At 42.7% G+C, this 13,211-nt stretch overlaps 7 protein-coding genes across 7 annotated transcripts; 4 read left to right on the top strand and 3 right to left on the bottom strand.

The window, feature by feature from the left end:
• Positions 1–49: 49 nt before the first annotated feature.
• On the bottom strand, positions 50–2,591 carry V1512DRAFT_265532 (FG-nucleoporin NSP1). The gene is made up of 4 exons (XM_066916913.1): positions 2,389–2,591; positions 2,226–2,288; positions 2,125–2,175; positions 50–2,069 (listed from the first exon to the last, which is right to left on the bottom strand). The coding sequence occupies exons 1-4, from the start codon at positions 2,390–2,392 to the stop codon at positions 118–120; spliced, it is 2,070 nt and encodes a 689-aa protein (XP_066770373.1). The 5' UTR covers positions 2,393–2,591; the 3' UTR covers positions 50–117.
• Positions 2,592–2,667: 76 nt separating this feature from the next.
• V1512DRAFT_248922 (histone methylation protein DOT1-domain-containing protein) lies at positions 2,668–4,457 on the top strand (the record flags this gene model as incomplete). The annotated part of the gene is made up of 3 exons (XM_066914587.1): positions 2,668–3,295; positions 3,352–4,127; positions 4,173–4,457. The coding sequence occupies 3 exons, from the start codon at positions 2,668–2,670 to the stop codon at positions 4,455–4,457; spliced, it is 1,689 nt and encodes a 562-aa protein (XP_066770372.1).
• Positions 4,117–5,485, bottom strand: V1512DRAFT_265528 (autophagy protein 16-domain-containing protein). Its single transcript, XM_066916912.1, has 5 exons — positions 5,248–5,485; positions 5,126–5,189; positions 4,931–5,074; positions 4,627–4,878; positions 4,117–4,571 (listed from the first exon to the last, which is right to left on the bottom strand). The coding sequence occupies exons 1-5, from the start codon at positions 5,345–5,347 to the stop codon at positions 4,469–4,471; spliced, it is 663 nt and encodes a 220-aa protein (XP_066770371.1). The 5' UTR covers positions 5,348–5,485; the 3' UTR covers positions 4,117–4,468.
• A 210-nt stretch (positions 5,486–5,695) lies between these two features.
• V1512DRAFT_210359 (PLC-like phosphodiesterase) lies at positions 5,696–8,265 on the bottom strand (the record flags this gene model as incomplete). The annotated part of the gene is made up of 5 exons (XM_066913505.1): positions 5,696–5,784; positions 5,833–6,112; positions 6,162–6,301; positions 6,355–6,570; positions 6,618–8,265. The coding sequence occupies 5 exons, from the start codon at positions 8,263–8,265 to the stop codon at positions 5,696–5,698; spliced, it is 2,373 nt and encodes a 790-aa protein (XP_066770370.1).
• Positions 8,266–9,409: 1,144 nt separating this feature from the next.
• V1512DRAFT_254342 (uncharacterized protein) lies at positions 9,410–9,953 on the top strand (the record flags this gene model as incomplete). Its single annotated transcript, XM_066914774.1, has 2 exons — positions 9,410–9,526; positions 9,600–9,953. The coding sequence occupies 2 exons, from the start codon at positions 9,410–9,412 to the stop codon at positions 9,951–9,953; spliced, it is 471 nt and encodes a 156-aa protein (XP_066770369.1).
• Positions 9,704–10,519, top strand: V1512DRAFT_44159 (OPT oligopeptide transporter protein-domain-containing protein). Its single transcript, XM_066918383.1, has 2 exons — positions 9,704–10,413; positions 10,460–10,519. The coding sequence occupies exon 1, from the start codon at positions 9,955–9,957 to the stop codon at positions 10,369–10,371; it is 417 nt and encodes a 138-aa protein (XP_066770368.1). The 5' UTR covers positions 9,704–9,954; the 3' UTR covers positions 10,372–10,413; positions 10,460–10,519.
• Positions 10,520–11,745: 1,226 nt separating this feature from the next.
• Positions 11,746–13,100, top strand: V1512DRAFT_265519 (small GTPase superfamily). The gene is made up of 5 exons (XM_066916911.1): positions 11,746–11,909; positions 12,107–12,150; positions 12,200–12,308; positions 12,374–12,701; positions 12,749–13,100. Exons 1-5 carry the CDS (start codon positions 11,880–11,882, stop codon positions 12,856–12,858), a joined length of 621 nt encoding a protein of 206 aa, XP_066770367.1. The 5' UTR covers positions 11,746–11,879; the 3' UTR covers positions 12,859–13,100.
• Positions 13,101–13,211: the final 111 nt, after the last annotated feature.

The raw sequence follows: 13,211 nt of genomic DNA, 5'->3' as shown, positions 1-13,211 counted from the left end.
CGTACGTCCCTGGGGCACGCGTCATCGAGTTACGTGTACTACACATACGTTTTTCTTATTCTGTTCTATTGTACACTAGATGGTATATATATAATGAAAACCGTCTTCCGATTAAATTTAGCGACCAAACCGAGACCGGTAATCATGAAATTCATTGCCTTCTATCCAATCCCTAGATTGCGATTCTAGCGCCTTAACTTCATTGATCTTGTCTTGTAACTGGGCAGTATTTGCATCAATCCACTGCAAACTCGACAAGTGCGCATTGAGAATACGAACAATATGTGAAAGCGGATCATCATCCTTGGTCTTATTCAGAGTAGCCGATGACTTGTTTACTTCCTCAATCATACTGCTCAAGTTCTTGCCCATGCCATCCAATTCTTCATTCAACTTCTCTGCAAGTTGATATGCTCTTTCACGCTCAACATCAGGTGGCTGCGTGCCATCAGCCGCACCAATACTAGATAGCATCTCGTCTACTTGTGTCTCACACGTAGTCAGCAAACTTTCCAACTCATCCTGTTGACCATTTGTGTACATGAGTAACTGATCAATCTTGCTCTGTGTTTGCTCTGCTTGCATTGTTTCTGTAAATAACTGTGAAATTTTCTCGCCATTTTCAATAAGCATTCTGTCCCATTTTGAAATTTCCTCGGCTTGAAGTGCAAACTCCCGCGAATACTTTGTGAGCGATGTAGTCCACTTAGATATGATATCCTCCATTGATTTATTCTTTAGTGATGCTGGGGCAGCGGCAGCTGGAATGGGAACGGGATTTGTCGTAGTTTTAGATGTTGTGGATGCAGCTGCTCCAAATGATGGTGCAGTAGCGGTAAAAGCAGGGGCAGAAGCAGCTGATGAAGATGGTGCAGGCACATTTGAAAACAACGATGCACTAGCAGAAGCCGTAGACGTGCTTGCAGGAACAGACGCAGCGGATGACGTCGCAGGTGTGGAGAAAAGCCCCGGCGTGGTAGCTGAGGAGGTCGCCGGAAATGAAGACGTAGGTGTAGCGACTGATTTTCCAAATACGGGCTCACTGGTTGCCGGCATAGAAAACATAGAGGTTGCAGATGTGCTAGCCTGAGAAGTTGCAGTTTTAGACGCTTCAGTTCCTGATGTACTCGCAGCCGTTGACCCGGTTCCAAAACTGAATCCAGCTGTACCACCAGTTGAGCTGCCGAATATTGGTGCCGCAGTCACCGCCGGCGTCTTACTGCCAAACATTCCAGACGACTGTGTGCCGGCACCAAACGCTGGGGATGCCGTAGTTGCAGGAGCGCTGCTTGCCGGTGTATTGCTAGAGTCTGCGGTCTTACCGAATGAAAATGGGGCATTGGAGCTTGCTGCCGTGTTGAAAAGACTCGGTGTGCTTGCTGCTGTTGAAGTAGCACTAGAAGCGGTAGATGGTGTATTCAAATTAAAGTTAGATTTAGACGATAGTGTGTTTCCACTTGTATTGGTGGCTGAGCCAGACAGAGATGACGCGTTTGTGGCCACTGACGTTGCTGGGGCATTGCCAGCTCCTGATCCGAATCCGGCGAACACAGGAGTTGCTTTAGTATCGGCAGCGCTTGATGATGTTTGAGCTGTATTCCCGAAAGAAAATGCTGGTGCTGCGCTAGATGCAGACGCGGTTGGCTGAGAACCCGCAGTAGCAGTTGAGCTAAAAAGAGAAATCGACGACGAAGTTGGAGTATTTGACGACGCTTGTCCAAATATTCCAGATCCCGCATTTGAGCCAAAAGGAGGAGTCGCTGTGTTTGTGTTGGTCTGACCAAACACCGGAGTTGAGGAGTTATTCTGAGTCCCGCTTCCAAATGTTGGTTTTGCAGTCGCTTGGCCAAATCCTCCCCCTGTAGACGTGTTCCCACCGATTGCAGGTGCTGTTGAGGTAGCCGGTGCAGCACTCGTATTAGATGTGCCAAAACTAAATGTAGTGGCACCAAATGCTGGAGTACCAGAACTACTACTGCTAGTAGTAGCATTGCCGCCAAATCCTCCAAACCCACCAGTGGTGTTTCCACTACCAAACCCAGCGCCGCCAAAAGAGAATGGTGCCGCAGCTGCAACCTGATTAGTCGCGGACTCACGTGTTGGTATAGAAATTGAATCACATACCGGTTCCGTCTTTCTTCTCAGTAGAACTCTGTGTATTGAAGCTGAATGAGCCTAAAATGTTTAACAACAATGTATTCACAGGCAGTAAGCAATTAACTTACTTGAACCCTCCTTCTTCTGATCAGAGCCATTATTAATACCACTACCAAACGTAAACCCCGTAGCTTGTGAGAGTCAGTTACTGTCTTACGCGATAAAATAGACATGCAAAAAGAAGAAAAACCCGATCGTTCTAGACTGAGCCATTCATAATGTGAGACTTACACATGATTAAATCGCTGTTACAACAAAAAAGCCCCTTATATTAGAATCGAGTATTTAAACAGCGAATGAGTTGGAATCAGAGTTGGATACAAAGAAGATACTCGCAGTTATTGTTGATTTTTACACATATTACACTGACAGTAAGAGAGGGTTTTGTACTTTTCTATAGCCCCTGGTACTAACAAAACCCACACTCGACTTTCTTTAGCGCTTCGTGATCCCGGTGTGATTGTTATCAGCAGATCAACAATTGTCACAGCGATTGAGACATATTCAATCATGTCAGCCTCGTTCTTTCAAAAACTGGGTCGAAGCTACTTAAAGGGCAACGAGACATCGGCTCCGTCGTCACCAAACCCAGTGAGCGAGTCACCGACAGACAATAATTCAACTCCGTCGCCTGTTGGATCAGGAAACTCGACTCCAAATAGGAAAGACGTTCGGTTTAAAAAAGTCACAATTACTAGACAAGTGCAGAGACCAATTGACTCTCAGGCTTACTATCAGAGAACGGGCCAGTACGATATTTTGAAGAGGCTGAACAAGCGAAAGAAAGAGCATGTGACTGAAGAAAAGGTCCCAAAAGAGAAGAAATCTCGTAAGGAAAAGGGTGAAAAGAAAGCAAAAGAGTCAAAGAAGGGCGGTAAGTCAAAGTCAAAGGAGTTTATTACGTCAGAAGATGAGGAAAGCGAAGAAGACGTATACGAGGAAGAGGAAGAGGGAAATGCAAATAGTGACACGGAAATGGTTGATGCTGCACTTGAAAAATCTGAGGATGTCAAGAGCGAGTTTGTTGATTTGAAACGAGAGGTTCTTTTGTCGTCGATATTCACTGAGCTAGAACAGTCACCTAAAATTGTGCATGCTGCAGACATTGCTACTGCTGATACAACTGAATATACTCTCCGTAAGGTTTTGTGGCTAGGGATAGTTTAAGATCAAAAGCTGATTAATATTGTTTAGCTTTTGTGGAATCTGACGAGTCGCCTGTAGTTGAGCTGAACTATCCAGGTGTACAGGGTTTTGGAGAGAAGTTTGCACTGGTTGCCCCGAATAAAGACAATTACGATCCTATAGCTGAGATTCAAGTAATCATGCAAATGGCTGCAAAATTTTATTTTGAAGAAGCTGATAGTCTTGCAATTTACACCGCAGATTTACAAGATTGCGTGGTCAGACGAATGAATCGCGCAATCAAACGAAAGGCTTTATATCCGGTGAAAGTTGCAATTACAGAGTACAATGATACTATTTCTAGTCTGTTTGATGACGGCAGTCGTGACTTGTATAAAGATCTTGTTTCACAAAAATTAAAGATCAAGAAAAATATGACTGAATTCACACACGACATTCTAAGTCAAATCTATTCTAGAATTGTGTCTCCACACGTGCAAGAACTACGAAAGTACACCGCATTTTCCAGCAATGTGTACGGCGAACTGTTGCCGAAATTTGTTTCAAAGATATTTGCAGAGCTTGAGATGACCTCGGGTCAGATCTTCACTGATTTGGGTTCCGGCGTTGGTAACTGCGTTTTTCAAGCTGCGCTTGAAATAGGGTGCGAAAGCTACGGGTGCGAAATGATGGATAAGGCGGCCGAATTGGGAGAAAAACAAGCGACTGAGTTTGTCGAGCGTTTGAAACTGTGGGGAGTGCAAGCAGGCGCTGTCAAACTTATTCATGGAGACTTCGTCAAGACTGGCGAGGTCTCTGAAATTATGAAAAAAACTGACATTCTGGTACATGGTTTTGAACATTAAAAAAAAGCCCACTAACTTGTCTAGTTGGTGAACAACTATGCGTTCGATGCCGAACTCAACGGCAATTTAGTGCACATGTTTCTTGACATGAAAGACGGCGCCAAAATTGTGTCACTCAAGTCATTCGTTCCATCAGGCCACACCATCACATCACATAACGTTGAGTCTCCTGTCAACATGCTGGACGTGAAGGAGCAAGAGTTTTTCTCTGGTAGTGTGAGCTGGACGGATGCGCCTGGAAAGTACTACATATCCACGATGGACCGTACTCGAGTCCAGAAATTTTTGGACAAAACCGACTCGTCTTGAAATGTTGAATTTCAAACTTTTGGGTCTCGTGCCTCGTTGTTTGACGATGTGTGCATGATTCCCGAGTCAGTGCTTGGAGTAGACTCACGTGTCATCACCCGCGTTCGGTCAATACTTTTGTGTATGTGAGTAATCATTGTAAAATAGAAAATAAAAATCTTGAGCGTGCCTTTCCAGAAACGCATTTGCGTCGTTGAGTTTTTCCGCTTCTCTGGTCACGCGTTCCATCCACCGGTTGATTAGTTCGGCGTTCTCACGTTCAAGTTTATTGACGCGGTCTTCGGCAATATTTAACTGCATCTGGTAGGTAAGTATCTCGTCCTGTAAGTCTTGCAGGACTTGTTTCCTTGCTCTATGTTCATCTTCTCTTAATCGAGCTCGGGTATCGAGTTTTTTGTTTTCCAAATTCAACTTTTTGAATCTTTAGAACAAATTAGCGTGCATCACGTCATGCTCAAGTCAAAGCCACTTACTCTGCTACGATCCTTGCATTATAGTCTTTTAAAGTCTGGGTATCTGCTTCGAGAACTTTGATCCTTGATTTCGCTGCCCGCTGGAAATCATGAAGCGACTTGACTTCAGATTGCAACTTAACTATCTCAGTACTGTCAGGATCACTTTTATGTGAGCTATAACACTGTTTTAAAATGTAAAGCAGTGTGACCTACCTGCTACTGCTTAGCTGTGCCGCATTGTGTTCCGCGGCTATCATACGATCTAGCATTTTTGAGTCTATAACAGTTGTTAGCAATTAAACGATAATTCAGTCACTTAAAGACATAAAACTAACAGGCCTCAAATCTGTAGTATTCGGCTTTTTCCCGTACGTCACGACCATTCTCAATAGCCTTGAGCATAGAGTCTTGCCAGCTCGCTCCTTTCGTAGCCATTGACGATACCACTCAATCACTCAATTGTATTTTTGAACTTATTTTTACAGTAAGAAGCGCTTCTTTAAACTTCGAAGTCTGCGCCGTCACAACAAACCAGACTCAACCTGGTGAGCGTTCAATATATATGTATACAAGACCCTCGATTTCATATTACAAAAACTCGAAAAATCAAAGACGCGAGCGAGTATATTAAGTAGTACAATCGAACTGAACGATGTGAAAGTTGGGTAAAGAGAGAGTACAATCTATTTAATTAAATTTCATGCTCTACATGAATGCCGCGTGTGCTATAAACCAGCATTATATACAAACCGAGAACTCCAATTAATGTGTAAACCAAAACCATTAATGCTCCGACGTACTGATTCTAATAAACAGTGTTGAAAAAATAAACTGTTCTCCTTGTAAATCGTACAGAGGTACATGCCTATAACCTACACACATCATTAGCCAGACCCTCTATTTAGCAATTCCATGCTTACCTTGCTGCATATTCACTATCCGTGCACAATGCACAGCAAACACGGTTCCGTCGGTCGAGCATACTGATATCCGCATAAATGCCAAGTCAATGTTAGGACCTCGAATATCAAAGCTTCGTTTCTCATTCCAGATGGGATTGAAACCGTTGTTCCGCACGACATTTGTTGTGAACCGCATGACTGAGTCATTAGGCGATAGCACCTCTACTTCCACTTTCGGGTCGAAAGAGTCATCCGACTTGTAGTCTTTCGGTCTGGGTAACTGTTGAGCCGAAATCACCTAAGAATCTGTCAGCATGGTGCTTGTGAAAGGATACTAAATGTCATACCTCAAGCTTCAACCTCAACCTTTGTCTCCACTGCATACTCATATGCTTGCCCTGTATAGTGCGAAGCTCATTGGACTTCAGCACATATCCGGCACGCTCACCGCAAGCAAACATGGCGTCATTCATTTGAAGTCCCAAATCTGAAAGAGAGTCTTAAACCAATCCAACACATCGATAAATACAGTTCACATACCGTATGTTTGCCAGTTCAAAGCTGCCATTTGAACACCACGTTTCCAGCACGCAATCGGGTCGTAATTGGAACTAGTAAACCTTAATCCAGACGGATACACTCGCATAAGATACCGTCGATTGTGCTTTTCGAGTTGTTGTACATGCTCCTCGTCTTTGCACATTGCTGCAAAGGACCGTTCACTAAATGAAAAACAATGTGTCAAACTGCGAGATTCTATGCAAGGTCAGCATTCTACCAACTCGAGTTACAGGTTGACAGACCTGGTAAAGCAAAATTGCGGTACTTCACGCCACGAACATAAACACCTAATTCTCCAAGCCGTTTTGCAATCTTGCTCGATCCAGCTTTCTTGGCCCTGCCCCTTGCTCGCACATGTTCTCTTCCGGAGTCGTCTTCACTCATGCTAGTCTCTGTACTCGTTGCACTGTCACTAGTGTATGTAAAGACTTCGTTGTTAAACTGATCCAGATCTGTTGCATCACTAGCTTTGACCTTAATCAATATTTTGTGCTTAAGAAGTTCAGGACTTGGTAAACTTAAAGTTTTTGTCATGATTGGGGTCGTAACAAGCTTGTCGCCGAATGTTGTGCGCATGATTTCTGCCATTTGCACTTGCTGCTCCAAGCTGCAGTGCACTTCCAATGACAGAATGAGCGGGTACGGAGAAGATATGAAGCCATACTTGTGTATAGCGGATATCACATCAGCAAACGATATGGATGACGTGAATGTGCGGCCATGTGAAATAACGGGGCCAAGATCCCCATCCCAGCAGTCTAGCTCGATACAACGACAACCACGCTGTAGAACCCTAATGTAAGCTTCGACTGATGATTCACCAGCAAGCTGCCGGCCTAGCAAGTAAGTATTATGAGAGGAGGATATGTAATACTCGTTCAATGGTCTTGTCATATCTTCTGTGATGTCCTTCAGTGTCGGGTTGTAAGAGGACATTAGATAGTCTGAAAACGAGTCGACCGTAAAATGCTGTTGGTCATTTGCAAACTTGTAATATGCCTTGAGAATCAATCTCTCGTCAACAGACTGCTTCTGGATGATTGTCAAAAAGTTGCGAAACATATCATATGTCATGGTGCCATCCTCGTGCTCTTCAGACTCTGTTTCGGCCGTGACTTTGCACACGTGTTTAAAAATTTCGACGACTTCTCTCCGATGTTTCAACATTTTGACAAACTCGCGAAATTCGTCAAAAGTTAAATATCCAGATTTGTTTTTGTCTGCTTCAGTAAATTTGTCACGTAGATACTGCTTTGAGCAGTTGACATGTAAGCGACGTGCCAAACGCTCAACGCCTTCATATGATAAATATTCTTCACCTTTTTCTTTTGTGACAAATGCTGGCCAATGGACAGTCACGAACTGCTCGCCTGGGATCGACAGACTGCTCATTATGTCACGTCTGTACTTCAAGAGCGCTTCGAGCGCGCGAACAAACTGATTAAATGAGTCTTTTGAGAGTGCAATTAGGTGTAGACCTTTCAATTTTTGGTTTTCGGTCATATATATAATAGTGATCCATAACTTTTCGTGCTCGCTCGAAATCTTGAATTCTTCTCTGTAATTCCGTGCATCTTCGCCAACTCTGATCTCTTTGATATTGTCAATGACAATGGTTGTTTTGGATTTTGACTTTGCCTTTGAATCCCAAGTTACTGTTCCTTCAATGACATTGATGTGAAATGTATATTGGATCCGCTTTTTGCGAGTGATTCGCAAAAATGCCACACCACTCTGAAGAACTTCGGGAACTTCTGGTGGACCATCCTCAACAACAGCACCGTCATCCACGCTGCTACTTGATAGTCGTCGTGTAACCGGTCCCGTTGGTGGAGACTTGGAAATTTTGCGTCCAATCTTGTCTAGAGCACCGCGGGAAAGGCGTCGCATGACCGAAGACGGTGTCCGTAGCGAACTTGTCGGAGATTCTCCTGATTGTGATTGTCCTGGCAGTAGTCCTGAAAAGAAAACTGCTGTTCCGGATAACGGAGATGTTGGTGGTACGGTACCATTTGTTGCAATAGTTATGGGACTAGGTCGGGACGGTGTGGATGCAGCCACCGTCGTTGACGGCGGATCAGTTGAAGACATATTACAGCTGAAGTAGTTGCTTATTATTCATGTAAAAGTCAAAACCCTTCATGCAAAATAAAAATAATTGTTCACCAATATAACCTTAAAGGATAAGTTAGGCTTGCTTTTGATTGCCTTGAATACGTCTTGAAAACGCAAATTGTACGCTTCGACTCGATTCCAATTCATTTTCGGCTTTAAGGTTTGATTTCCAGGGCCCACTAATGCCCAATTTCAACCTTAAATATATAGTAAGCCGAAGTTTGTATTAAGAGTATTTTATAAAATTATTAAATTATTTAAATAAACAGAAAAATCGATAATTTTTTTTTTTTAGCAAATGTTTGATACTAAAAACATATTTATTTTGTGAGTATTAATTGCGTATGTTCGTGATGTACGTCATAAACAAGATACTTCCCAACGCAATAACTAAAAATCAGAGCAATTTCACTCGGCGCTTATTTGTATATAGTATAGATTGACAGTAGTATAATGCATTTTAGATATATTGTACGAATCTGTTTGTATTTCCAGTACTAAATTGGCGCCAACATCGAACGATTCAACACTGCTTAGTAATAGTCATATGCTAAGGTAATCAGCTTGTTTAACAGATGTACATTATGTACTTTGAGTACTAACTGGTTATATGACTATAGAATATGAAGAGAAGCAGGCCGGTGTCATTATTGCCCATGGTGAATCATCGGCTGAAGAGCTCACCCTGGACTTAAATAGTCATAAAGAGAAAGAGAAAGAGAAATACTTAGTCTAATATACCGAAGGGGAACATGTACGAGTTTGTGTGCACGGTCGGAGATCTCGCAGACAGTAATCTTGACGACATTGTGTTTCTGATGGAGGAAATGAAACGCATTTCACTCGAGCAAGCTTTGAAAATTTTCACTAAGGCCGCGCGGACTACCATTCTGAAGATGTTAACTTCCCAACTGATGCAATGGACGAAATCACTGCTTGGAGCTCCAGGCTTTATCGTCTGAACTATGATCTGAAGCTGCTATTACAGACTACCCTAATCAGATTTCACTCTCCCTACCCGGAAATCAGAGCCATTGTCCGTCCGATTGATGGATGATACCACGATGCCATGTTAAGCACCGCGTGCTTACGCTATTGGTGGATTTTAGGTTTGCCATGCTGCATTCATCAATCAGATATTTCATCAGCGCGAGCCTAACATCACTCTTAAGGCGACTATTTTGCAGGTTTTGATTTTCTCATCGGGCCAGTTTATTGCACCTGTTATACCTCACAAGTCAGTCAAGTTTTTCAAATGGTCAATCGAACTTAACCCTGGACCTTGGACTTTCAAGGAGCAATTGTTTGCTATCATTGTGACTAACATTGGTGCCGAAAGTTCCAACTATTTCCATTATGGTCTAGCGCTTCGTCTGCCTATTTTCTTTGGCTTCGATTACGCAGACTACGGTTTCTTCATGCTCATTCGGCTTGTTACTTTTTCATTGGATACGGTCAGGTAAGATGCACAGATATGCTGTCTACTCAATCAAGGCAATGTGGCCCCAGATTTTGCCTAATCTTCAGGTTAACAAGACTCTTATGATTTCAAAGACAAAACAGAGTATTAATGACTGGACCATTCCTACGTATCGCATGTTTGCATACGCATTTGGAATCATGTTCGTTCTGTTTTGGCTTCCCAATTATCTCTTTACGGCGCTCAGTACGTTTAACTGGATGACTTGGAATGCACCAAAGAATGTCAACTTGGCTTACCCCGCCGGCTCGCGACCAAAATTGGTTTCAACCCGTGGAATACTTTTGACTGATCGGTCATCAACTACACTACACCTTTGGTTTTTGTCTTTTTGCTGTCGTGAACAATTTCGCGGATGTAGTAGTTGGTGGTGTACTCGTGCTGGCAATCTACTACTCTAACTACAAGTACACGGGATACTTCCCTCTCAACAATGCGAATATGTAAGATAGCACAGATGCTCGTCACAATGTGTCTCAAATCTTCCAGGACGGTTCATTCGATGTTATAGCTTATTGCAAGCCAGCTCGTCTTATGTGCACGCTCCCAGATTAGCTCTAATCTACCACGATTTTACTTGGTGTTATTGGCCCGCGACGAACCTACGATGTACAATCCCCCTGCTTAAGTACACTTTTTTGTCTGGAGCAATGTTTGGAGTAGGTTTCTTGGACGTCCGAAAGCGGTGGAGCAAATGGTTGGAGCATGTTCACCCAGTCATTATTTTATCTAGCGGCAACAGATATGGTGCGACTTCTAATTTGTCGTGTCACGCTCTAGGTTTTTATGCTGGTTTCATCCTCAACTACTGGATCCGAAGACGGTGTCTTGCTTGGTGGTCTAAGTATAACTACATTTTCACTTGCGTCCAGTACAAGGCAAAGGCTTCGGTAAATTTCTGCCTCGAGAGCTGGAATTGATGGAACAAGTTTTACCTCGATTTATCAGGCACCTGCTGATGGATTTTGACCATCGGTTGGATCATGGGATTAAACTGTTATATCATTCAAATTGATATGAATTTGACTGGTTAAGAAAAGTATTAAGTTTTTGGAGCATTTACTGGTCGCAGACTTAACAAATACTGAAAGTAAAGCTGCAACGAATGTTAAAATGGATAGCGGCGACTGCAAATCAAAAGTTTCTGGACATCCATGCGAGCAGTTTTTCTCAAGCTATTTGGATTGAAGTCTTAATGTAGTCGCGTCATAAATAGCTCAGTTTAAGCATTGCAGTATGTTTACAACTTTTAAAATAGACAAAAATAGTGATGACATTAAATCATGCCTAATCAAGCTCTACAAATATCGATTCTAAAGATGACAACTTGATTTATTTCTCTTTAGTATTAATACTTTATGCGTCGTATTCCAAGATTTGGCTTACAAAATAAGGGTATTGAAATATATTATTACATAAGCAATTTTACTTAAACCCTATTTCAAATCTGAACCAACTCAGTCACTTCTGGGTTAGGGTCAATATATATAGAAAGTGTAGATTGTAGGGTTATATCAGTTCGTTTGATAATCTGATTTCTATTTGATATGCTCAATATAGTTAGCGTAGAAGCTTAACCTTAAAAGTGACATTTCTAACCAATCGAAGGTGGCGGCGGCAAACCCAATGCCGAAATAAGACGGAAACGGACAAGATTGGTTGGCAGGGCAACGGCTTATCCGGCCGCTGGCAGTGCAGTTAGTGTGCGAGTGCGATGTGCACGCAAGAGAAAGAGAGTTCGTTGCCTCACGCTTGCCCTGGGTCGTGGTCGCCGCCTGCGTTCGTGGCTCGGTAGGTAAACCTTTCGCCTCCATACAAAGTCCAAATTCAACTTCTTTTAGCCCCACAGCATTTCTCGTTCACCGACAAGTCTGTTAGTCTAAACTTTGCATTTCATAATTTTCAATAAATGTCGTCTCGGAAGAAAACAATGTTGAAGGTATGTTGTCATCTCGTACCTCTACTTGGTTCGCTCTATCTGTCGTTCTCGGGTCTCTATCTTCTCGTGCCTATTTTCGGCATTATCAACCGCCAACTTGATATTGTCGGGCAATTTACATAGACACACATGAACGCAATCGATAACTGCTTGTTATTTTCAAGTAGTACAAAGCTGACTAGAATTCATTGTTGCAGGTTATCATTTTGGGCGATAGCGGTGTCGGCAAGACCAGTTTAATGTATGTCAATTGTGTCCATCGTCAGAAATTTATTTAACAATCATTCCAGGCAACAGTATGTTAGCAAGAAGTTCAGCAATCAATACAAGGCCACAATTGGTGCAGACTTCCTCACAAAGCAAGATGTACGAGTTGATGACCGTACAGTCACCATGCAGGTACGCGTATTCGATACACTGGTGTTTCAGTCATCACAAATGAATGGATTTAACAGTTGGAGTAGCTATGGGACACTGCTGGTCAAGAACGTTTCCAGAGTTTAGGTGTTGCTTTTTACAGAGGAGCAGATTGTTGTGTGCTGGTATACGATGTTAACAACGCGAAATCGTTCGAGGCTCTCGACAGTTGGAGAGACGAGTTTCTTATCCAGGCCAGTCCCCGGGATCCCGAGTCATTCCCGTTTGTTGTTTTGGGAAACAAGATCGATGTCGAAGAAAGCAAGCGGGTAGTATCACAAAAGCGGGCGTTGGCTTTCTGCCAGGCCAAGGGCAACATTCCTTACTTTGAGACTAGTGCTAAGGAAGCAATCAATGTTGATCAGGCTTTTGAGGGTGAGTGGGTTGCTGATATTGTCCTAGTGGGATACTGACTAGACTAGTCATTGCTCGCAATGCTCTCGTACAAGAAGAGTCAGAAGAGTACAGCAGTGACTTTTCTGACCCCATCAACATCCATTTAGATAACGATAGAGGCGGATGCGAGTGTTAAATTTGTCATATTCCTACAAAATCGAGCGCGGAACGAGGCCATTATAGTGTGTTTTCTGTAACTTTCCCCCCCATATTGTTGTGTCTTAATTGTCGTTGGTTTGCTTGCCACATTGTTCTAATTTGCTCGTTGGAGGGAGTTTGTAGAATTGGTCCAGTACTATTTTATATAATAATTTGTGCTAGTTTACGTGTTATAGACTCCTTTTTCTTGTTTAATACGCAAATTAGTTATACCATGAGAGTTCTACTTCCGGACGATTATTTTATATTTTTGACCATGAACTGGAATTTGAGTACAAAAATTTAAAAATGTCCATCGGATCACACTGATAAAGTTCCCATGTGAAGGAA

Source organism: Lipomyces arxii (assembly GCF_038497795.1).
Source record: "Lipomyces arxii strain Phaff 12-163 unplaced genomic scaffold V1512scaffold_14, whole genome shotgun sequence".
In the NCBI taxonomy this organism is placed as follows: Eukaryota; Fungi; Ascomycota; class Lipomycetes; order Lipomycetales; family Lipomycetaceae; genus Lipomyces; species Lipomyces arxii.
The sequence above is the reverse complement of the archived record's forward strand: the minus strand, read 5'-3'. Positions and strand labels throughout refer to the sequence as shown.

What these genes read in the sequence shown, in the direction of transcription:
- V1512DRAFT_44159 (XM_066918383.1), top strand. Translation starts at nt 9,955, where the DNA reads ATGCACAGATATGCTGTCTACTCAATCAAGGCAATGTGGCCCCAGATT.
- V1512DRAFT_265532 (XM_066916913.1), bottom strand. An exon ending in TCAGAAGAAGGAGGGTTCAA is followed by an intron (nt 2,176 to 2,225) that starts GTAAGTTAATTG and finishes TAAACATTTTAG; the next exon opens with GCTCATTCAGCTTCAATACA. An exon ending in TGAGAAGAAAGACGGAACCG is followed by an intron (nt 2,070 to 2,124) that starts GTATGTGATTCA and finishes ATCAGGTTGCAG; the next exon opens with CTGCGGCACCATTCTCTTTT.
- V1512DRAFT_265528 (XM_066916912.1), bottom strand. Translation starts at nt 5,347, where the DNA reads ATGGCTACGAAAGGAGCGAGCTGGCAAGACTCTATGCTCAAGGCTATT. An exon ending in ATACTACAGATTTGAGGCCT is followed by an intron (nt 5,190 to 5,247) that starts GTTAGTTTTATG and finishes CAACTGTTATAG; the next exon opens with ACTCAAAAATGCTAGATCGT. An exon ending in AATGCAAGGATCGTAGCAGA is followed by an intron (nt 4,879 to 4,930) that starts GTAAGTGGCTTT and finishes TTTGTTCTAAAG; the next exon opens with ATTCAAAAAGTTGAATTTGG.
- V1512DRAFT_265519 (XM_066916911.1), top strand. Translation starts at nt 11,880, where the DNA reads ATGTCGTCTCGGAAGAAAACAATGTTGAAG. An exon ending in GTCGGCAAGACCAGTTTAAT is followed by an intron (nt 12,151 to 12,199) that starts GTATGTCAATTG and finishes CAATCATTCCAG; the next exon opens with GCAACAGTATGTTAGCAAGA. An exon ending in ACCGTACAGTCACCATGCAG is followed by an intron (nt 12,309 to 12,373) that starts GTACGCGTATTC and finishes CAGTTGGAGTAG; the next exon opens with CTATGGGACACTGCTGGTCA.